The sequence below is a fragment of the Phaethon lepturus genome, unplaced genomic scaffold, assembly GCF_000687285.1.
Source record: "Phaethon lepturus isolate BGI_N335 unplaced genomic scaffold, ASM68728v1 scaffold15571, whole genome shotgun sequence".
NCBI classification, from domain to species: Eukaryota; Metazoa; Chordata; class Aves; order Phaethontiformes; family Phaethontidae; genus Phaethon; species Phaethon lepturus.
In genome coordinates this window covers 25,362-50,938 of record NW_010517161.1, presented here as the reverse complement: position 1 = coordinate 50,938, position 25,577 = coordinate 25,362, and the positions used below count along the sequence as shown (strand labels likewise).

The 25,577-nt window shown below is 38.0% G+C and overlaps 1 protein-coding gene across 1 annotated transcript in view; it reads right to left on the bottom strand.

Moving 5' to 3' along the window:
- Positions 1-5,944: 5,944 nt before the first annotated feature.
- The window catches only part of LOC104627902 (usherin-like), a 44,734-nt gene continuing 25,101 nt past the window's right edge, over positions 5,945-25,577 (bottom strand). The window contains exons 9-13 of the mRNA XM_010296304.1: positions 21,330-21,824; positions 19,378-19,650; positions 17,725-17,882; positions 16,286-16,430; positions 5,945-6,183 (exon numbers count right to left, since the gene is read on the bottom strand). Coding sequence (XP_010294606.1) covers positions 5,945-6,183; positions 16,286-16,430; positions 17,725-17,882; positions 19,378-19,650; positions 21,330-21,824 — 1,310 coding nt within the window. The remainder of the gene's footprint in view (positions 6,184-16,285; positions 16,431-17,724; positions 17,883-19,377; positions 19,651-21,329; positions 21,825-25,577) is intronic.

Here is a 25,577-nt window from a genome sequence, read left to right as displayed (position 1 = left end):
CATTTAGATCAATATTACCTGAATAACTTTCTTTTTAAACAAGTAGCATCCAAGAGGAATCACATTAAAATAATAATAGCCAATTCAACTGGTTTTTAAAATATCACAGTTACAAAGAATCTTCCATCCACCTCAAAAAATGAATTATTTTATCACTAAATAAGTAAAGGCTTCCCTTCTCGTATGGATATATAATTATAACTTCTGACATCAAGCTCAAATTGTCTTTCAAACGACACATAAAACACGCTTGGAGGATTTGTTTTGCTCCATTTCATAGAAAGAATATGTATGTTATTTACAAAACCCACCACAATGCCACAGAACTGTTAATTTAGGTTCAATGTTATATTTGAAAAGTAGTCCTATTTTGAGATGTCAGGAGGAACGTAACCTCCCACACGCCCATCTTGCTACTCTGTGATTTCCTTTTGTAGCAATTGAGTCACTCATTACACAGTGAGCGGTTCTTAGGTACCCCTACAGATACACTGAGTTTCTTTTTATGGACCACAACCATCTCCATAGAATGTAGTCCAGGGCATTTTCTCATTCATTCATGTGTCCAACTGATTGCAATATCTATCCTTTCTAACTATAATCAGCCCTATGCCATCAGGACGTTGTCTGGCAATGGATCAATGAGAGCAAAGATTCAAAAAGTGATTTGTTTAATCCATGACTATACTTTAGACAACTAAATGGCAGTCCTGAAACTCCTAGCTCAGATGTCATTGTATCCCAAAGACGTTCAGGGTTCAATTTTCAACCCATTGCTCTCTGGGCCCAGAAGTTCCTCTTTGAAAGAACTCAGTAGTTTGGCATGTATTTGCTCGATAAAACCAGAAAATTAAACTTCCTTTTATCTGTCCTTAGGAGCGTAATCCAGTATACTTGCTCTCGAAAAAACTATTGCACAGCTTTTTGATAAGACTTCGAATAAAGTTTAAAGAGTAGCACTGTTTCTATCTGAAGGCATAGTATCCAGCAATATATATTGCACCCAACAGCATGCACATGTGCTTTCTCAAGAGTCATATTTTCAATTAAAAATGTGATCCCCTACTCTCTCTAAAACAAAAAGTTGAAGCTGCCTAATCCTCAGGAAATATTTATGAGTTACGGAATCCTGAACAGAAGGTAGTGCCTCAAATTAGAAACAAATTTGATTCTAAGCAGGGCTCATTTACATAGGTCAAAATTCCTACATCATTTTTTATTTCAGCCATTCAGGCACCTCAAGTCCTAACCCTCAACCAAGGCGCAAAAGGGAACTGAGGAAAAACTCTTTTCAGAAATATATCCGTTGGCTAGTTGTTGATATTCACACACACTTAGCAGTTCAGCATGCTATTTTCCAGGGATTTTATTCAATGATCTCAAAGGATCTTACTTGTAAGCTTTGGTATGCCCCTGCTAGAAAGTACATGAAGACCCTAACCTCCCTGCAGAGAAAACTATGCTCATCCATTTGGTAGTGGTGAAAGCCAGGTGAACATGACATCATGCTCATTACGTTCATCCTTAGACTTTTTATGGACCTAGCCCTTAGACTCAGCCATTAAAGAGATAATACAAGTATAATTTGAATTTAAAAGATGTTAAGACACTTAGCTATTTACAGTTCTTTGAACTCCAAGTTTTCCTGTCTACACCCTGCATAAAATAGACTGTACCTCCCTGGACCACTAAAGAACCAGAAAGACAAACACAACAGCATTTCTGCAGCATTCTGACTCCAGACCAACAGCCACACCACACAAGCTGTACTGATAAAGCAAACCACACAAAATAACCAATCTGTAAAACCTTCTAGCCATCTCTAGAGGGCCTTAAATTCCCGCATGAAGTAAAATCTGAACCTCTCCATTTATAAAATCAGAATGATAGCACTTTGCTGCCGCATGGGGAAGATATGAAGATAAACACCTGAATACCCCAATCTTCAGTGTGATGGGAGACAGATGAGTTCCTTAGCTAAAACAAGAACGCTAGCAGTTCCTCTGCCTGGTGGTACTTTGATAAATACAATGAATGCTGTTGTATCTAAGAACTTCAGGGGATATGAATAAGTATTAAAAATCAAGTCTGCATCCTTGGGGAAATAATACAACAGATGCCTAAAACACTTCTTCACCATTTGAAGAGCTGAGAAGTTGCATATGGGCAGTTCTGGCAAAAACAGTCTTTTCCTTTACCTGACTTTCTCTCAACTAATGTGTACTCAGAGCACATCTTCCTGTGCAGCTGGAGGCTTTGTTACAGACAGAAGGACACTGCTTAGTATGGCCAGCTTAGTATAGCCTGCTTATTGCCTAACTTTTTTATTTTTTTTTTAGAAGATGAATTTGGAAAATTTCCCAGATAATACATATGCCCCTATTACTCGCACCTCGGAGTGTAAGACCAGCCAGGGAGGTAGTGAGGACAACTGCATTTATTAGCAATGAATAAACTGATCTGTCTTTTCCTGGATTAGCAGTGAGAGATCCCAGACACTCTAAGAAGTATCTGTCTGCTGACTGACATATACAAGCTGGCACACTTTTGTGTCAAAACTGTACACAGCTGCATGCACACTAAAGTCATCTCATCTATGAAGCACAATTGCCAACTGCTTGTCTTCAGAGATGGGTAATGAGAGAAGGCCTCAACAACAAGTTGCAGAACACAGTTAAATAATATTTTTCATTCCACTAAGTGTCTGTCTTTCTAAAACTGCTTGTCTTCAGAGATGGGTAATGAGAGAGGGCCTCAACAACAAGTTGCAGAACACAATTAAATAACATTTTTCATTCCACTAAGTGTCTGTCTTTCCTGGATTTGCATAAATTTTCCCTCCACCATGTTTTGGAAGAAAGACTGATGATGTACATAGAAAAACCCAGATTTTTACTTCTCAAAAACTTAACTGAACTCTTCAGTGCCTGAATTACACATTTTTAGGTACCAAAGAGGCTGATTTAACCTGATTGTCAGTCATTTCCAGCAGATGTCTGGACAAATTGCCTAGCATATTTTTATTCTAGGTCATCTCCAGGTAGTCAGACTAATAGCTCGTCTAAAAGAAAGAACACAATCCAAAGCAATAATAAATCATATTTGTCCACACACCATTATCAGCCATCAGGTGCCAGTATGAAGGTAGCTTTATTTTAACATCTTCCCCCAACCTGTCTGTCCAAACTCTCTCAAATCACCTCAGTCATCTCAATAAACCTTACTCAAGGCCACAGTCTCAGCTTGTGGGGCGTAACTGAACTCCAGACTGAAACAGCATTTGTGTAGATTAGTGTTGGGCTTGCCTCATTCCACATGGACAGGTGTGTTAACAAGCATAGCATCATAGAGAAGTTTGGGTTGGAAGGGACATTTTAAGATCACCTAGGGAAACCCCCATGCAATAAGAAAGGACATCTTCAACAAGCTCACATTACTCAGAGCCCCATCCAACCTGACCCAGAATGTTTCCAGGGACGGGGAACCTACCACCTCTCTGGGCAACCTGGGCCAGGGTTTCACCACACTCATTGTCAAAAATTGCTTCCTTAGATCTAGTCAAAATCCACCCTCTTTTAGTTTAAAACCATTACGCTTCGTCCTGTCACAACAGGCCCTGCTAAAAAGTCTGTCCTCATCTTTCTTATAAGCCCCCTTTGAAGTACTCAAAGGCTGCAATAAGGTCTCCCCAGAGCCTTCTCTTCTCCAGGCTGAACAACCCCAACTCTCTCAGCCTGTCCTCACAGGAGAGGTGCTCCAGTCCTCTGATCATTTTTGTGGCCCTCCTCTGGACCCGCTCCAACAGGGCCATGTCCTTCCTGTGCTGAGGGCTCCAGAGCTGGACACAGGACTCCAGGTGGGGTCTCACCAGAGCAGTAGTGGGGCAGAATCCCCTCCCTCGACCTGCTGGTCACGCTGCTTTGGATGCAGCCCAGGATACGGTTGGCATTCTGGGCTGCGAGCGCCCATTGCTGGCTCATGCCCAGCTTTTCATCCACCAGTACCCCCAAGTCCTTCTTGGCAGGGCTGCTCTCAACCCCTTCATCCCCCAGTTTGTATGGATACCAGGGGTTGCCCCAACCCAGGTGCAGGACCCTGCACTTGGCTTTGTTGATCCTCATGAGGGCCACATGGGCCCACTTCTCAAGTTTGTCCAGGTCCCTCTGCATGGCATCCCATCCCTCAGGCATGTCAACTGCACCACTCAGCTACCAATCCCAGTAGTACAACACCCTTTTTCCCAACACTCTGAGACTTCTGATAAGAAATAGGAAATCCAGTGATATCTTTAATTCTTTATCTGGCTGATTATACTATTTAATTGTACTACAGCAATGGGGCTGACTGGAGCTCCAGTGAAAAAAACTGCAGCTCACAATTCCTCTGGTGTTTAGATCATCACAACTGACAACAGAAGAAATATATTAAAGTTTTGGGGTTTTTTTGTTTGTTTGTTTGGTTTTTTTACTAAATATATAGTAAAGGGTGCAAACTTAAATGTCAGGAAAACCACCGAGCAATTTGGATGAGGAAAGAAGCCCAACAGCTGTTCCTACAGATTCCTGCACAGAGACAGGTTTTGCAAGTCAACATGGTGTCAATATTTAACTAACACATTATCACTTGTTATTATTATTTGACTATCAGTCAAGTAAGCACCTAGCAAGAAAAAAAAAATTGGAAGTGATCTTCAATTTTCATTTTTTTAAAATCAGATTCACTGAGTGATCATAGAGAGACGAGAAGGTGATTTTTGTTTTAAACAAAAAACGAATTTGCACACACACATACTTGCAAGTACCAAGATACCTGTGTTCACATATTCTTGACAGGATTACCTGTGGTGACCCAGAAGGCAAGGGATGTCAGCTACTCAGTCCTCTTCAAACTTCTGGCATTCTTCTGGGTGTCAAAAAGACTGCATGTTTTTTGCAGCCCTTATCTGTCTTAAGAAACAAGGCTCAGTTCCAGGTTAAGTCGTACTTCACTGTGGTGTGGCCTTCACACTACCAGCATGCCATCCAATGCTTGCTCTCACAGTTACCTAGATTCCTTGTGGATGTCCCCTTGCTGTTATCAGTCTCATGACTTCAGAGAGATGTATATATACACACACACCCCCTTCATACACCTTTTCTAATTTCTTTTTTTTAAACCTTCAGCTCTGCTATTTCTTCTTGTACTTTTAAAAACTCATACTTCATGCACACCCATGTAGTATTTCACTTACAGACCTCTGTAATATCTCAAATGCACAACCAGGTTCATCTAGGTATTTTTCCACAAAAATACACTGTCTGTATCTTTGCTTTACCCAAGAAGTGAAGACATCAGCAAATTATGAGAATCACAGAACACAGGATAATTGGTCTGCTTCAATCTGAAAAACACCCACTTCCCCAAAAAATAGCTAATCAAAAAAGAGATGAGAATACCCAGTGGCCCAGAAACAGCAGACCTCTATCAGATTGGCAGCCTTTTTTCTTTCCTTGACAAAATAAACAGGACCACAACACAAATGTTCTGAGCATGGAAGAAAGCGCTTTTTGAGTGCTCATGCAACCTCAGGAATCCTCAAAAAGATACCAAAGAAAACATGCCTTAGTATTCACAGCAAATTCATTGAAAAGTATTTATCACAGAAGAATAAATATCCATCTTATATTTACCACTAGGAAATGAGTCAAAGATGCAGCAACGTTCACCACCATGTACATCTCTATGTCCAAAGGCAAGGGAATACAAATCCCACATGTCCCATAACGTTTTCCACAGGCTTTTGATGCAAGAATCAAAATAGCCCATACATCACTAATAATCATGTTATGCTCATAAATTAAACACTAACACTACGGATTTTACCACAAAAAATTATATAGAAGATGATAATAAATGGTAAAACAAATGCAGAGTACAATTGGTACATTTTGTAAGTCATTTAAACTCACTTACCTGTAAAGTAAGTATTGGCAGGGAGAGTGGAACTAGCGAATCTGTAATATCCATTTCCTGGGAAACGGATCCCTTTCATTACTTCTGTAGTGAATGTAGCTAAAGATGAATCCATCCTTTCCACCTGGTAGATGGGAGAAGGCCCATTAAGTTCTTCAGGTTCATTCCAATTTATCTTTACCGTTGTGCTGTTTATTCCTTCAACACGAGGGGCACTAAGTTTTCTTGGAGCTGTGCATAAAAAAAAAAATTATCTAGGTATCACTGGCCACAATACTTATTTATTGCATGCAGCGTAATTTTTGCAAAGCATCCTGCTTCAGTTTCTGATCATCTTAAGAATAATCACAGATAGCCATAGAAGCTTAATTAGAAAAACAAAACAAACCCAAAACATTCTTAATATTTATAGGAACTTAACTTTCAATTCCACAAGAAATACCTTATTTTTTTATTCAGGCTCTGGATAAACATCTCTAGTATTATATCCAAAATATTTTTTTCACATTCTTTAAGAATCTGAATCAATGTCTTCATAAAAAGTATATTTGTATTCCTTCCTTAGCTAGCCTCTCATGCCATACTCCCTGTAAGCATGTATCTGTATGGTTTTCGGCATTGGATTTCAGGGGAAGATCTAAGGGGAATCTGAACAGTTAATTAACTCTTGTTACATCTCAGCAGTACGGTACATGACAACACAAGTCTTTCATCACTGAACTTATCCTCACCAACAGAAGCAGAACAGCTATCCATCCACAATACTGAATGCCCATCAGGTAATTTTCCTCATGGTGCACAACGCAAGACATTAGCATATATCCAGATAATTACTCAGTTCAAGAAAATGATCCTCTCTAATATTTCTCCACCAACACTGGCACGCAGTAAGACTCCACACACATTTCCAGGAAGGTATCAGCATAAGATAGTTTTATGTTATTACATTGAACCTCCTACCATTAAAACGAATATGATATTCTTTTAAGTGTTCCGATAGCATTGGTCACTCTATAGCTGAGTTAGGAACAAAAAAAATTAATTTTTTTTTTAATACTGTACAGTAAGCCACTGGAGGGCAGCATGACGTGTTTGGATAATGGCATGATGGACAGACAGGTGGGAAAGAAATGGACCATCACTGAAACAATGAAAGGCATCATCTGGAGAAGTACAAGAACAGTCTACTACCTATAGAATCTACACTCATCTTATCTTCCCCTTCTTTCCCTGATAAAGAAAAGGATTTAACAACAGAAACTGCATTTGTACCCAGGAAGTGAAACACAATGAAAACTTGTAAAGATTACTTGTTCCCATAAAGACATAGTAAAGAGCAATAAACGCCTTTCAAGTAGAATAAAACCTGAATTAAAACATGGGCCTTTGAAATCTGACACATTACTTCACAGCACAGCATTATACACAGTGTTGAGTTCTTTAGAGAAGAAGAGATTGCTTCATTTAGGATGAATTAATAACATTCTTTTAAACATTCGTGCATTTCCAAGTTCATTAACATATTTTTCATTTTTCCTATTTGCCTGTAGCATGTTGCTACTTTTTTTTCTTTCTTTCTTTGTCTTGCTCCCCTCTAACTTGATAAATATTCTTGGAGAAAGGAGAGAGTGGAGGAACTGGGAAACTGCCAATGACACTATGCACTGTAAATTCCTGCTTAGGCATCATTTATGACTTCACAATCTAATTACTATCTCACGCTATGGTAGAAATTTACAATGTCAAAATTGAAGTAATGCAGCGTGAGGTCATAAGCTTTCCTGCATAAGTAGGGCACAGCACTAATGAATTGTGGTATTAATGCACAAGTTTAAATAGAAAACATGGCTTAACAATCAAAACTTCACCTTTGAGGCAACCAGTGTACGTCAGCATTTTAAACGTGAACATGAGGTGGAGCCCTCCAGTTCAGCTTACTAAAGGTAAAGCAGAAATGCTAAAACTCATTGTTTCTAAAACACATACAGGTAACTAACGCTCATGACAATAACTATATCTTCTTTTAAAGTCTAGTATTAATAAACGGCAGTTACTTGAAGACCATAATTATGGCATCTCTGATACCCAAACCTGAAGCTTTTATAGGGCTTACGCAATTAACTACTTAAATGCATCGTAACACTTGCTTCTCTGACAGGGAAGTATTGATTTTTTAATCATTTTCAAGTCTCCTCTAGCACAAATAAATGTACTACAGTTACAGTTAATGCACTGTGTACACGCATTAAACACCGGCATGACACAATTTATTATTTTGTGATATATGGAACAGAAGCCTACCCTTTCAGAAAGTAACATCCTAGTTATAACATTAGTATTTAAAGTACGGTCTCATTGATGCTTGAGGATTCTTGTGTGTCAAGACAGTGGAAGACTGTACATAATAGGTTACATAAGTTTAAAAACAAAACAAAACAAAACAGAAAACCAAACTCCACACAGGAACAGACAGGACTGAAGATAAATCTGTAGCACTAGCCCAGCAGGGTACTAAATGCTGAAATTAAAAATATTCAAGACTAAAAGATACAGTATATATTTTCCTAAAGGTGTCACTGTGGTACCTGTAGCTACTTTCTAAAAGATGAATTTACTATAATTTTACCTATTTAATTTTTTTTAGTCACGTTCTGTTAAGACACATCTGTCAAAATAATGAGCGTACTACATTTTAGGGGATTCAAAGTCACAGTTTGTGTATTTTAATTATATAGTTTTAATGTCTTGCTGTATAATACATATTTAATATATTATAAAGCTAAAACAGTATTTAAAAGCCCATGATTGCTGCATGCCATTGTGTAGCAGAGGGCACAAAAAAGACCAATAAAGACAGATGGTCCATACAGCTTACGTTGAAGTCATATATCTAAATATAGATGTTGCTACACAGGTCATTACAAATAAGCCTTTCCCATGTGTGTATGCACACACATGTACACAGAAATGAAGTTGGTAAGTAAAGAGCAGTTAATTTTGTTTTGTTTGAAATAATATCATTTTAGTTTTAGACTCGAAGACAGATGCCAGCATTTCGCTCTGAACAGATGGTAATTCCATCTAATAGTGCATCTCTGTATTAGTAAGGTCTGTTGTGTATACAAACAGTAATAAACACTAGGTAAGGATCAAAATAAATTTTAATTGTTGACATTAAATTCTGGCAGCCACAGTTCTAAGGATACAATACTCCTTTCTCAAGTCTGTCAGGTTTACTAATACAACTGCTAAAGCTTTTCCATACTCTGCCAGATTCTTGTCCCAGGAATAACATGTTTACACTGTGGCTAAATTTAACAGGCTTACATATGTTTGAATAACTACCGCTCCGCATACTGTAGGTAGGTGTTTGTGTACTCTTCCACAGAAGCCTTCAATTAGCCACTCTGATTAGTTCAGGAAGGTAACAGTAACAAAAAGTATACAGTTTTTAATTAGTGTTTAGTTGAATTCAGAATGCATACATACGACTTAAAATAAAAGTGTCTGGCAAATTTGAGGAGAAAAACTTAAAGAAAACCTTTTTTTTTTTCCGTCTTGGAGTTTATCTTGCAGGTAAAATTACATCCCTCGCTATCGGTCAGCCATTTCAGTTTTGCTACAAGTTATTAGTCCAGAGGACCCTGAGATTGCCAGAGCATTTCTGGTATGATTTTTCTTTCTCTGTGATTCACAAGAGTATCACTCATTTCAACAGTAAATGAGTCAAGAAATAATACTTGTATATTCTGACAGTATTTTGATTTTTTTAGAAGATTCTTTAGAGTCCACTTAGGATTCTTCCCCCTAAAAAATAAAACCCACCTATAATGGACATCAAAAGAAAATTTAATAACACGGGTATTTTACAATCATATCTCTTTAAAAATAGATGTAATACACAGTATTTTTTTAAAATCATGAAAAATATATTGCTTCCACCATATGGGACAACCAACGACTCACCAACCGATTTAAGATGCAGCATATTGAGCTGACCATATGTTACAGTGCTGTTGAATGGCTGAGTGATTCATGCCCGTCACATTCTAGTATATCAATTAAAGCTCCTTGAAGTCTGCATGATTTGTGTCTCTGTTATTAAACCCTGCTAATTCATCCCACTTACACATCTGTTATAAATCTCTAGGAGTGCTGCATGATTCATGGCAATCTGTGAGCATGGTACAGCAAATTCTTCTCCTTGTAATTAACAGTAAATTGTTTTACTGCCATGCAATGAATTTTTCAGTTATATTGCAAATGAACTCCTAAATGCACGGTTCTTTCCTAAGAACTGACTTATATCATTAGACAATTAAAAAGTATTGCTTTGAACCAAAAGCTTTTAATCAAGAGGAATGCAACTTAAACATAGCTTAAAAACCTTGCAAATTTGACACGGAGGGAAAAGAACAAACTGCTCTATTTCCTATTTTAATACGTGGTTCGTAGGGGAGAAGAAACAAGTAACTTTTAAGTCCCTAGCCCCTGAAACTCAAAGAGCAGTTTAACTACAGCTTGAACACTTGGCAAGACAAGTTTGAGCAGATACTATTCATCTCAGAAGTTACTTAAGTCATCTGTCATTATGAAATGTCTCAGATTACTTTACACTCTTCTAATTGTAAAACAGTGTCTTTATTCTTGAAATAAATAATTGGATAATTAGCCAAGCTGAATCATCAGAGGATTCCAATGCTGCTCAAGTGTTCTTGTCAAAGGTGAAGCAAATTCATTTCAGCTTTGCCTCTGCAGCTTTCTGAAGAGGCTTTGATTTTTTTTCCTGCTACATTCTTGGCAGCAGCCTCAAATTCATGAGTCCATACATCAAGTCAGTAGTTTAACAACAAATGAAATTAAATTCAAAGAAGGGAAACTAATTGAAGGACAGCAACAAAAGTGTTTGGTAATGTGCTTTTTAATATGGCATGCCACATTTGCATGATAATTTTTCCTTTTTAGCATGGAGCAGAAAGTGACTAGCTTAATGAGGGATTATTCAAGACAGGAATGAACAAAATGCATTCATAACTAAGAACAAAGATTGTATTATGAAACGGAAACAGGCAACTGCCGAGAAGTAACTGGATGATTGGTTTATGCATTATGAATAAAAAGGTAGAAAAATATTTATATTAGTATTCACTAATGACTATATATACAAGATTGTTGTAATTAAAATTATAAATTAACATATTAAGAGTGCTTGTTTAATCACTTTGGGTCCTATTCACAATGAAGAGACTTATGTACATGCATGCAAAACAATCTCTATTTTCAGGCCAGCAGCAAATGGCCCTCGTATTTCTCTTCTGTAACAAAGGAAGAATATACATTAGTTATTACCTGTTTAATGGGTATTTGTGATTTTAAATTGAGGCATAGCTTTTTGTAGAAAGTAGCCTATGACAGGCATAAACAAATGCTGTATTGCCATGACAAATGGGTTGAGGCTTTTGAAAAGGGCTTGCACCAGACCTTATCCATGAATGGAAAAAAATGGACAAATTACTCAGATTAAAAGGGTGATCAAAAAGAAAACGACATCAAGGAGTGTAAGACAGCCCAGAAAGCCCATCAGCATCATTACCCCAGCAAACCCAGAGGCAACTCCAAAGCCACCAATACAACTGCTTGAGAATTCTGCCAAGAAGCCAGATGCAGCTGGTGCTGGAAAGAATATCTTCTGCAAATTAGCTTCTGAACCCTGTAATTGCCATCAAAAGCAACAGATCAGGAATACAATGTGCTGGGGTAAATGACAGCAATCACAAAGCCATACTTTGGTGTCTCTTAAAAAATGCTTTTTAAATGAAGTTTAAAAAAAAAAATGAAGAAGGGCAAAGGAAAGATGAACTTAATTACAAGAAATAAGCTCAGTCACATAGTAGTTAATGAAACACAGCTGTATCGATTGTTTAGGGCACCCTTTGACTATGTGATTTGAAAGGGGTAAAGTAAGCAATCATACCAGTCCAAGCATTCACATGACTAATTCCATCCTGTTGAAATGTCAGAAATTACTGGGGAAAGAAAAGATGCTTCTCTGCGTGACTGAAAAATTTGGAAAACATGCATGTTTTGTCTTGGTAGATTCTGCAAAGAATAATGCAAGTAATTAATAATTTTATGCAAACACGTTGTCAAAAAATCACTTTTAAGGGACCAGATCTGTCACTGGTACCAGCCAGTACAGTTCTATAGAATCCAAGGTATCAGCTCAGAATCCTAAGCAAGATAAAACCACAGACCAAAAAGCACTTCTGAAAATAAAAAGTAGCCTAAGATCTCACAACGACAACATGCTGAATGCCATTCTCAAAAATAAACAGGAATTTGAACTCAGAAGAAACTGAAGAAAGGAATAAAGTAAAATGTGGCTGTAGGTGTTGAAATGAAAAAATGTATAATTACTGTCCAGTATTGCTTTCAGTTACATCCATGCAGTTCCACTGTAGCAAACACAAAAATGAAGCTCAAGTTGGATTTCAAAGTTTCAAAGTATTAAAAATGAACTTTCCTCATCTATCAGCCAAGGCTTTCAATGGGACTTGCACAATGTTGCAGTGCATAAGTAACGTTTAAAATATCACATGTATTGTGGGATGCGCATCCTTAGTTTGACATCTAAAATAGTGATCGAAAAAGTATGAAACTTTTTAATTATTTGAGTCTTTAAAAGCCAACTATCTGTGTATTGGTATCTCAGCATACCAAATGGAGGTTCTAATTGTGTCCGTTCACCTTCTCTTTGAGTAACAGACATGGGTTAATTCTCGTCTTCCATTACCTTGACATGCTTGCTTTGATCTTTCATCCCAATACTACATTACCATGTAACATTGATCTTCCAACACTTTTTAGCATTCTTTGAGCCAGACATGCATCAGGCACACCTGAGAAAGCTCTTCTATTTATCACACCTATTCTTCTTCCTGGTTTCATATGCATTTGTGACAGCTTCTACTCAGCTTTTTCATAAAATAACTCAATTCTTACTAATTTTATTTTGTTTGCTGCCTGACCCTCTCTCCTCACATTCTTCTGGCTCAATTGTCTTCTTTTATTACCATTTACAAATGTCGTGGGTGTGTATATTAGTCGGGAGGAGATTTTTTGCCAGTCTGACAGACACATGGACATATGGCTGGTTTTAGTTTTCTTTCACTCTCCTCCTGCAAAGCTACGCATGAGATATCCCTAGTACGGATGCCTATACTGAACCAGGTTAGAAGGGATCTACTTGCTACATTTTCTTCTGGGTTATTTTAAACAATTTTAAGTTATACTCCAAAACACTTCTCATTGAAAGATCAGCAGACTGTTTCTGATGGTCCTACTCCCGTAGGTCTTACCCCTAAATTCTGCCTCTGACTGCAGAAATCTCTTTTAAATCCTCTCTCAAAACCTCTTACTTTTTCCCTCAACTTTTTTGTTTCTAATGATTTCACACCCTTGTTTCTGCCCTTGTTTTTATTTGCTGTGTTACTCTGTATAAAAAACATCTTGCCAGAGAAAAAGAGAAATGATAGATTTTGAAGAGTATCTTTTTTAGTAGCTAGTCTTCAAATTAACCTAATGTATATGAACAAAGCTTAAAAATTACCTGAGACTTTTAGTGGCAAATTTTAGAAGGCATTGGCAATTCCAAAAGCAAGCCCCATTTTAACACACATGCCAAAATCAGAGTCATCAAGGTACCCAATGATTTAAATGCTCCATGTGATAAATCAGTATACTCCACAGATGGAAGGAGTAGAGATGGTTTTCCACTATCCTTCTCAGGATCAGAGGAGAAGAATTAGTCTAATTTAGTATAACCTCTAGCCCAACTTGGAACACATTTCAAAGCTCCTGGATTGTGTTAGGGTGCAACGGGACCATCATGCTGGAGCACATTTCAGTCGAGACTTCCTCCAAAAAGTTCCCTCTGCCAGGGCATGGAGGGGGACTGGCGTATAGCCAGGGAGGCTGTCTCTGTGCCAGGGAGACATTCCTTCACGAAACAGAACTCCTCAACAGTCCTAGAAAGGCAGTTTTAATTTCTTTTTGCACTGTTCACTAACACAAAAGGGTATTGATGGACTACGACTTGACCATTTACTTTTACAAATGACGGGACTGGTTTCTCCTAACTTTGTTCCAAGTTTGAACTCGCTTTGATCTAAAAGTCATCATATAAGTAGCGTTTCTTTTAAATTTTCTTTGGAAAAAGAAAATTTATAAAGTTTTACAGAACTTATGAAATGGAACATGCACAAAAAAACCCCCACCAAACCTGGATGGGATTATTAAACTATTTTCTCCAGAAATGAAAAATGTCAACAATGAAAGATAAAATTGCATGTAAAATTTAAGTGCTTTATTCTTTAGTTTGTCAAAATTTAAGACACTGCATTAGCATGCTTTAAAACCAAACAGAAACCCAATACAGGACTGACTCGTTGCTTTCAAGGTAAGCAGGAAAACACTACGTTGCAAAAACAGCTAATAAATCGGGACATGCCTGTTATTCTATTTTGTATTCTCCTGTCTTCCCTAATGTGATAGTATTAACACAACCAGGGAGGAGATGGTCATAAACAAGCCGTCAAGCATAATTAAGCTATTGTTTCTGAATCTTTTAATAAATGTATAAACGCAAAGTTGGATCATTTGTAGTAATAAGGTGTGCCATTTAGGCCATATTTGTTTCCATGGTTATCAGCACAGACTGGAATGCTGTTCATTGCATGGCTGCATGGTATGGGATAAAGTCATACAAGTAGGAAGCTCTGTAGATGGCCAGCTTGAAACTTTAAGAGGTGGCAGTCCGAGGAAACAAAATCAATTTTGAAATCAGCAGTTCAGCAGAGAGAAGACTAACAGAACCATCTTTGCTCACTGAAACACAAAGATGATATGGTGAATCAAGGAACAAATCATCTATCTTCCACTTGGGAACAAATGGAAAGGCAATTTAATAAAGAGAGAGATGAAGAACAGAGGACACACTAGAGGTAATATCCCAACAGCTGAAATTCCACTTCAGTTCATGTATAGAAAGCTTCCTATGTACTGGCTCTGGGCAACTCCTTATTCCCTATCTGGAAGTTCCTATTTCTCTTCTTTGATTATGCAGAGGAGCTCTGATGGAATTCAGGCAATTCACGTACAGCCCAGAGAGCTACGAAAACATTCTGCACAGCAGAAACTTTCAGGTTTTTTTTCCTATGGGATGCCGAATTACGTAAGAGAGGTAATTTCAAAGATCATCATCACAACATCCATATGATAACGCCACTAATTGCTTAAAATGAAAATGCTAACATTGTGAAAGTAATTAATGTGGTTTAAATGCCTATACAAAAGGAAACCACAATGTGAAGTAGTCAGCTCTCTGTAGGTGACCACCAGTATGTCACATAGCATGGATTTTGTGCTTATATTTACAATATTAAAGAGCTGTACTGACTACCTCGTTCCATGAATAAGGAGACTTGTGAAGCTAATTTTCCTAACAATTTCTCTCTCAAAACGCTCTTGATCCTCTGATGTCTAAGAAGTGAGCTCATGCCAATCTCTTCAAAGTAAATACAGGCTTTCTCCATCTCTGTTCTGTACTGACGCTTATTTTCTCCTAAATTTGTAGAAAGTTAGTACCTTTGAAGTCCCTGACATACATGGATAAAATTAACTCAAAAATTTATTAAGGTGCACAGGCACACATACGCAGTTTCTTAAGCATTTTTTCTGTAGGAAAGTGTGAGTATACATATCTACAAAACAAAATCTCACGGGCTAAATAACCAAACATTTTCAAACAAGCTGACCCAAAGCATATATGCTGCTTCCAATTTAGACACATGAATACACTATGTACATATGTTAGAGTTTAGTACAAAAACCATGCAGCTCCCCCTTCACGGGTTAAGCAAGGCATAGGCACAGCATGTGCATTTTACATGCCCTGTTATGTAAACGTGACGCACACACTAAAAAACCCCAACAACAAATTAACAACTTCTTAGCATCATAACTGAATGAATGGGTTCAGACACATTTCTGTGCAGTTACTGTCTAAATAAACAGGAACAAAAATAACCATATCCATAACTCGCAATTGAGAGAGCAGTACACAAATCCTATTGCCACAGTAGTGTACCTTAAACCTCCGTTGAAAACATTTTGGTTTTAATCTGTCAAGATAAACAAATAATAATTAAGCAAGTCAGTTTGTATTACTACAACACCCACCCCTGTCACTGCGCATCAAACTATGATCACCTTAATGCTATTCATTAGTAAACTGCGTGTCAGCGTTGCACTTTGATACAGACTGTTTCCTTACCAGCTGCCAAGGTCTGCCCCACGCCCGGCTCGCTGGTTACGCAGCCAATTTGGTTGCAGAGAGTAACGGTGAAGTTGTACGTCCTGTAAGGTTTTAACCCCGTCGCTACGTAGGACAGCTCATCAGCCTCAGCTATATGCAAAACCTGGAGAGCAAACACACGGGCAGACGGCAGCTGGTTAATAGTATCTTCATTCCTATTAATTGATGACATGTCCGCTAGTAAAACTTGTCTCTGAATTTGCAGGTTCCTTCATTTAGATGTGGGAAAGCCTGCAAAGACCAACTGAGGGAGAAGATTATTTTGGAGAATCCGAACAAGCTAGGATTTAGGTGATAATACTTCCCATCACACTGTTTTACGAGGTAATAAGCCAGTTCCTGAGTGGATAAGTGAGGAAACAAAGTTATTGCCTCATAAAGCTGTGTGGTGGTGCAGTTACCACTACAAACAGTGCAGCTACAACCCAGATGACGAAGATGACACTATTAAGTGGTGAAATCCGACCACCATTGAATGAGGGACATGATTAGCTGGCATCAGGAGGGAGGGGAATAACTAATACCTACAGACATTTGAATCTGCTTTACTTTAGCATTACTTTAAGCTATCAGAGAGAGTGGAACACAATAAACGGTTGTATTTTAGATACCTTCTTTATCAGATGTTTATTTAGATGAAAAATCTTGCAAACCTACCACCAGAAGCAATTTACATTTACGTATCGTTACAAGAGCCCCAGGAGCAATAGTATCCCCACTTCATAGACAAATAAAGTGAGGCCAATCTGTGGTACCACTGAAAGACAAAATCAGCTCTGAAATGAGAAATACAATGTTAGAGCACCAGATCCACTCCTGCATTCTGATTACCTATCATGTTTCTTTGCTCATTCCTAAGCTTTTAGCTTACTACTACTGCCATGGTATTTGTTTGCCAAACCCAATCACTCAAAAATTACAACAGTATTTTAAAATCACATATTTAGACTTTATAAAATTGGTTTTCTGCTATTTTAGGTTTCTCCACTTCAAAGATTTGTCCATTATCCAGGAAGCCAAACAGGTACCTTCTTAATGAAAATGCAGATTCCTACAAAGCAACATGGCTTTAAGCATATCAGCAAAGATAGCAATAATACAGAATCAGAACATGCAAAGATCAAGGCAATTTAAAAGTTGTTGCTCAATCTCATCCCTCCTAATTTTGAGTCTCACCCACTACTGAAAACAAGTCACCTCAGGAATACAACTTAAAACCTGAAAGTAGCATATAACATTACAGAGCGCTCAGGATAAACTGATAGGTGAAAAAGTTAGATCAAAGGATATACAGCAAATCAAGGAAACAATTCATCACCACAACATCAAGGAGGACATCAGACTATTCACTTTACTATTACCAGTTAGGAAAAACTTAATGTAACAAACCACAATACCTGGGCAAATGGCGGCAAGAACCTTTGTTCTGTCATCAAACTGATGCTGTATCCCATCACTTCTCCTCTCGCTAAATTATCCTCAGGTTTTTCCCACAACACATTGAGGGAATAGGGTGAAAGAGGGAATACTGACGGAGGTGGCATGAACACTGGGGCTAAAATCAAATTAATAGAATAACATTCATAAAGTAAGTGAACAATGTGTACAATGCAAGCTTTCTCACTGTATTTGTGAAGCACCATTTCAGAGAGTCTTTTCTTTTTTAACCTTAATTTCAAGTCAAACAGGAATTTTCAGATTATTTTGATAGCACATAAAGAGTACCTCACCCATCATTCTTCTGTTTTCTGCTCTGGCCATGAATGTAGAATAAAACTCTGCCTATACTTTCAAAGAAATACTAATCAGCACTAAAGTCCTAACCTCTGGAGCAGGTAGGAAAGTACATACAAATGAAAAAGTCTTGAAGAAAAACTTCATGCAACCTGGGAAAAAACTGATAAAAGCAAAAAGTGTTCAATACTTCAACATCCTAAAAGCAATTTTGTTTGCTAGGCCAGTTTGAAATTAACATGTCTCTCACTTCTTACAAAACAGTTCCCCTGTCTTCTATAGTAAATCTGTAAAAGGATTGTTTGGACTGCAGTCAAATCCCCACCTGATTACTCTGTAATAATAGGATACCAACTCATAGCACTTCTGCTACGTACAAACAACCGCACTAATGGACCTCTTCCCAAACACAATTTAACACTTTTATAACGTATAGTATTTAAGAACAGATAAGCACAAAGACTCATTTTGAAAGGGGAATTAGTTTAGCCTGCTATTTTGCAGAAGCAAATGACTGAGGACATGATTTTCAAGCTAACAGCAAACAAAAGCATCAGCAACGTAACAGAGATGTTTAATTGCAAAACATGGGCTCTATCAGCCTAAAAAAACTTGTATTTCTAATGTAAGAACTGAAACAAACAGCTGTTATTTCAAATAATATGTCAAGCAGCAAGCCCTTCTGAAAATCTGAACGGAAGGGCATAATAAGAGCTGCTGTGAACTGGTTCAATTTCCAAAAAAAAGGTTCATAGTATGACACTTGGCCTCCATAAAAGCATATCAAAAGTTTCAAGCACTATACTCCTGAAAAGGTAAACCTCTCAAGTTCTTCAAAAAAATTGCTTTCCAAGCAATCAAAGCCTCAGTTCAGGAAAACTCATTAGAGCTGCTTTCCTGAATATACATACCTTCTTGAACAACATTCCTGATTCAGACCAACTGTTAATACATTTGTGACAAAACCAATCTTTTTTCATGTTTTCTCCCTTTAAAGAACATGTAAATAACAACTGGGAAAATAATGGAGAATTCAAACACTGCTCGGTAGATTTTGCAATCTTGTAGTTTTGAAGTTTCAGTTAAATTGACCGGGATTATTTTCTTCAACAATATGACTTTAGGGTGAAGAAAAGGTTTTTTGCTTAACATGTTAAATTCTGAGATAATCTGACCTATCTTTAATTAGTTGAAAAATTATAAATTGTCCATATTTGAATCATCACTAGACATATGTTATTTAAAAAAATTTAAGAATGCATTCTAATTTCGTTTTTCCTTTAATTTGTATCAAACAAATTCAAACCAATACTTACCAGCCTCTCCTGTTCGTCCCGACATCCAATCTGAAGATACGCTACCTGCCATGTTTACTGCTAGCACATGAAATTCATACTCTGTGAATGGCTCCAGGTCAGTGACTGTGGTACTGGTCTGCGGTGGAGCCAGGGCATTTTCATTAGGAGACTCCATAACTGGTTGAGGACTGAGCCATCCACTGCTTTGGAAAATACGAATTTCAGGAGGAAGAAAGTTCCCAGCTGGTTTTATTTTTTTTCTCATGTAAAGTTCGTATCTTATAATTATGCCTAGGGAAAAAAAGCAAGCCAGAAACATTAGTGCATTTAAACAATTTCTAGAGTTCTACTGAAATACCAACACCTATCAATCAACATCATAGAAAATATAAGTTTTCCTCATTTCTGCTGTTTTCATCCAAATGCTCACTTTGGCATTTCTTCCATTACACTGTTTATTTTCCCCTCTTTGCAACTTTGGGATTTGAAAACGAATGGCTGGATTACAGCATGAGTTCTTCCAAATTTACTGGAAGACAATATCCTAAAGTTCTGATCAAATGTTACTGGAAATTACTTCAGACCTCTGATTTTCAGAGAGATATTTAAATATTTTTTACACAATGGGTAGGGAATTTTTGAGTGACAGTTCGATGCTAACCTTCTAGAACATGCTACTGGACAGGAAATGTGTGCGTGTGTGAGCGTCAGTATTCCATCAAAGTAAACCTATTACCTGCACAGGAAGGTCTCATCACTTTGGAAAAAAATAACTTCAGTGTTGTGGTATGAATTGATACATGATCTAGGTTGGATTGTGGAAGCAGTTTAACTGTAGGAACAAAGTATTAAAGAACTGACTGGAGACTTCCCAAATGGGAATGATGAGAGACACAGCAAAGGCAGGAGACAGCTAATTACCATATAATGTATATATTTGTGGCTGTACTCATGCACAGAACTGGAGAGGTAGCCTGGGAGAAACAGCTTCTCTCTTTGTCCTTCTAAAGACCAAGAAATCTGACCAGATATCAAAAGAAATATGAGAGTATTGCTTAAATCTATCTGTACTGGCAATTACATAAATGGAGTAAACAATGGCGAGTATATGCTACAGGTTGAGGGACAAGTGCTAACAGCAAATATCATGGCCTGCATTGTAGGAACTGCTCTCTAAGTATATACAGGCACTCTTGTACAGGCATTCTTCCTGTCTAATCTGCTCATAGCTGGCAAATGAGATGTTTGAAGAGAAAGCTGAGCTCCCCATACACAGACGTTCATTTCGTGAAGAGATCAAAATGCTTATTTTCGCATGCACAAATGTTTGCGCATGTAAGTGCAAGTTCACAAAAGTCCATTGCACATACATCAAAAGATAAATTGTTTACCAGTAAAATCTGTGGCATCACAGAAGTATCCTACAACAGCTGCGTTCTCAGTTTCAAAAACCTAAAATATTATTACGCAAGTTAGACCAGCAACTCTTGGCAATCACCTAATCCCTAACAAAGTTAAACTGGTAATAGAATTAGTTACTACATATGACGGATGGCTTTAAAAACAGACTTCTCTGTTAATTCTTAGTTTGTTTTTTTTCCATAACTGTTATCTGCTTATTTATTCTTTGTCAGGCACTATCACCACATCTGTCTGAACTAGGCGATCTGGCAAATAAGGAAAAAATTCATTTTACTCTAAGTGTTTAATTATAAATGTGATTTTTGCTTCAACAGATGCCACTAAGGGCTAAATCCTGGACCCAGCGTATTCAGTTGGAGTCCTGGGCTCCAAAAGAATAAAACACAGACTATGAGGGTATGTTTAGTGACAGACAGGCAAATTAAGACAATGCCTTACTTCATTCTCAGTTTATGTTGCATGGATAAGGATATTTTAACCAGATTTCAGAAAATGCTGCTTTTTCTTTGCAAAGTGTTTGACTTACAAAAGGAAATACAATGTCCTACCATTTGGTTTCTCAGGTGGTGACCATTCCACAGCCAGTTCTGTAGAGCTGATGGTTTCTATCACCGGAGGGTGTAGCCCTTCTGGAGGAGCTTGTGCAGTCATTACTGTTACTGGCTGGCTCTTTAAGCAGCCTCCACTAGTACAAGCTTGCACAGAAAAAACATATTTTGTAAATGGAATGAGATTCCAAATAATTGCTGAGGTTTTTAAGCCTTCATACTGACCACAGGGCTGAAGATCAACCAAGCTAGTGCATGTCAAAATGTATTTCTCTATGGGCCCAGAGTCATTAGAGAGGCTTGTCCAGTAAAGTAAAACAGAGTGTTGACTAACAGGAAAGACAGGATTTAAATGCAAGTTTCCTGTAGGCGTCCCAGATTTTGTTCTGTATGTCACCAAGGCACTTCTTGTAAAACCATGAACATTGCTGGCTTGGACGTAATAGGAGTAGAAGGTATATGGAGATAACATAGTATCGGTGAAGGTCTGAACACCTAAAAACAAACAGATGAAAAGAAAACTATATCAGTCTAATACATTAAAAAAAAAAAAAATCTTAATTTGCATAAAGTCTTTCCAGCCCTAATCCAAGATGTAAGATATCTATGCCCATTTGCATGCTCTTCTTGAGATCATTATGAACATTGTAACTTCTCAACTTTTTTTTTTTTTTCTCTAAACGGGGAAAAAAACTCTCCCCTTTTCTATCTTCCACTGCACGTTGGCATCATTAGACACGTAGTTTTTCCACTGAATTTCTCCTAGTTCCTGCTTTAATCATGAACAAGATAATACAATTATCTTCTTATTCCTGCTTTGCTTGGAAATAATTATTTAAAATATAAATCAGCATCAATATTAGTGGATCTGATTTAGGAAAAAAACATCAAGCCATTCTGTAAATATTCACACCTTTGTGTTTGATTCATTTCATAGCGTAAGACCAAATACTTCACCTTTCTGTGCTTTCACTTCCTCACTTCTAAAATAGTGCCTAATAGTTCACTTGTAAATAGTTAATTTGATCTTGGATGAAAAGTGAAACAGAAATGCAAATAATTTTTAAAAAGGTATATCCAAAGCCTATATTTACCTTCCTCACCCCCTACTTTCCATTACTCCATCCAGTTTTTTAGCAGCCACGACCATGAACAGGTCCTGGGTATATCCCAGAAGCAGTTACGCATCTTAGTCGTTACAGCATTAACAGGAATTGAAGTACGATCATACCACCATACGTTGTTTTGCCTTAAGAAATAGTGAACACTGAGTAATATACTACATGCCAGAGCATGGATACTCTTAAACTTTTTCAAAGCAAATGGAGAAGATACAGCTATTTCTAAGTCCTCCCTGTATGTCTGCACTGCCAAGCCAGCCCTGAGTCCAACTTAAAAAGGAGGACCACAAAATTATTAGTGTTGCTAGATATTCAACCCTTGACATTGCAGTACAAAAGCAGCAGTGTCAGCCCAGTAATTGCTTACAGTGCTTCAGCTACCTACAGCAATCACAAACTTCCTGCTGGAGTCCAGCAACAAGGAGACTGAGTAATCTCATCTTCATACCTTTCAAACCCTGGTACTGCAGGCCAGGTTGGAGAATGGCTCTGCCAGCAGCAGCGATGGTTATTGCTACATCCTTGTGCATGTGATCAAACATTGGAACAGGCTGCACAGGGAAGTGGTGGAATCACCATCACTGGAAGTGTTCAAAAAATACGTAGACATGGCGCTTGGTGACATGGTTTAGTGGGCATGGTAGTGTTGGGTTGATGGTTGGACTTGATGATCTTAAAGGTCTTTTCCAACCTTAATGATTCTGTCATTAGTATGAGCAGGCAAGTGAGGTAGCAGATTTCAGTCTTTCCAGTGAGATTCAGCTGTTTATTCTTCAGCTTTTGGGTCAGCATGCAGTTCGCAGCTGTGGGTGCAAGTACTCGAGCGTATTACAGAGTTGTTGAGCCCTTTCTGAGCTGCATGGACACACCTGCCCTGGCTGAAGTGCCTCTGGGCACAAGAGTGGGTCCCAAAGCCAATTCAACAGTTGTTAGACAAGACTCTTGGACAGGCTGACAAGAATTCTCGGAGCAGGAGCCTGGCAACCGGTTGCAAGGACACCAGCAAGTAGGAGCTTGCCCTGTGTCCAGTTCCCAGTTTTGTCTCCTGAGAAAAGAATGGCCACAGAGGCAGCAAAAGTCAGCATGCTACAAACTTGGGAGAGCTGCACTATATGGGATGGTAGGATCCCCATCCTATGGGCCTTCAACTCAAAAGGGCCACAAAGAAGAAAAAAAGCATGCAAGAACAAAAAAGAATATAAGAATGAAAAACCCCCAGCAAGACTGCTATCAGCAGCAGCAGCAAGTACCACAAATCCTTGTGAGATGACAAAACAAGAGTACCCCCTGAACTAGGTTCTAGGACCTCCCCCCATCAGAACCCACCCCTGCTCTAGAACCACATGCTGACCTGGAACCCAATATAGACCCAAAAGGGAAGATAGAACATTATCCAGAACATGATTGGGAACAAGAGAGTTGTAACGTTATCTGGAACCATCAAGATAGATAGAACCTGCTCTGGAACCAACAAGTGATCTAGAACATGCTCCAGAACCAAGCAGCAGACATGAACCAACCAGCAGTCCTGAACCAACAAGCAAGCTACCATGATCCCACTCTAGAGCCAGCAAGGAAACTGGAATCCCAATCTAGAACCAGTAACTGAGCTAGAACATTATCTAGAACCAATGTGTTGTCTAGAACGCTGTCTAGAACCAGCAAGCTACCTAGAGTGTGCTCTAGAACCAACACGGTACCTAGGAACAGAACAGCCTCTCTACAAAAAACACTATCTCCAGAATTCATACCTGCTCTAGAAACAACTGCACCACCACCACCCTAGTTCTACAAACAGACCACTAGGGCCAACCCAGACTCTAGGACCCCAAGGTCTAAAATGTCAACACCAAGCACATTACTTTCCCCTTTTCTAGTACAGGGATTGCAAGACGCAGATCACCCAGAATGCCAGAAAAGTAGCCAGGCACCATCTCAACGTTAAGAGAAAGTTCATTCACTGTGGATGAACCAGGTGGTAACTTTATTTCTATAGGAATATAGGCTAGATAAAATTGGATAAAGCCAAAAGGTAGAAGGTTCTACTTTCCTCAGGTGAACAACTCCACCACATATTTAGCTACATTTATAAATAATTAGAACCAATGTGATCTGGAGTTAGACTCATAAGTAACTTTTGAGGTCTGGTTTTGTTTGGGGTTTTTTTCCACATTTTAAAGAAAATACTTCATTTTATCCTCAATACAAGGATTGGTATCTCCTGAGCCTCTGGTTTCCCAGAGCTGTTAGGAAAACATTGTTTTAATTGGGCATTCTGCAATACTATCAGCCAGATCACCAGGACAATTTAGAAGATTATTCTTAATTGTCCTTGGGAAGTTCAATGTTTCTATAAAACTCTCATTTAGTCATAAGATAATGTTCACCCAGTTGCACTCTTGGGGCATTTCATAAGCAGTATAAATTCCACACTATACTGAGAAAAAAGTAACATTATTAAAAGTTCTGACATTAACAAAGTATTCGTGATATTCAAACATCAGCAGATGATTTCACATCATTAATTAGGGGTATTGCCAGGAAATGTCAACAAGGGCTTTTGGAACCAAACCTATGTTTTTATAAAATAATGTTTTGTTAAATAAAAACATGCTAATGTCTCATTATCTAGCTAAATACATTCAGAATTTTTCACTCTCTGCAAAGTATGTAGGTACAGTTATGAAATAACATCCTCAACAACGCACTCTGAGTTTCAAGTACATTACAGAGCACAAATTTATGGCAAAGTGTAAGAGCTTTTCTTCTGAAATTAATTCATATTAGGCTTTTAAACCAAATTAAGGAATTGGAATATTTTCTATTAGCTCTCTAAACTTTTTTTAATGTTTCTTTTTCTCCTCTCAATCACTTAATGCCATGCTTACATGGGGTTGAATACCTTTCTTCATAGTATGTACCGCAGACTGTGCAAATTCACAGCATAAGCCACAGAGCAATCAACTGTAACACAGCAGCACGCACCAGAACATAAAAATGCTAGGTGCATTCCAAAGGGTCTGTGCTTCCACTGAATAATAGCCTCTTTTTTAAATTTTTTTTCCTCCAGGGTACATGCCAATAATTAGACAGACTGAACTTCCACAAAATATTAATGCTGCATTGG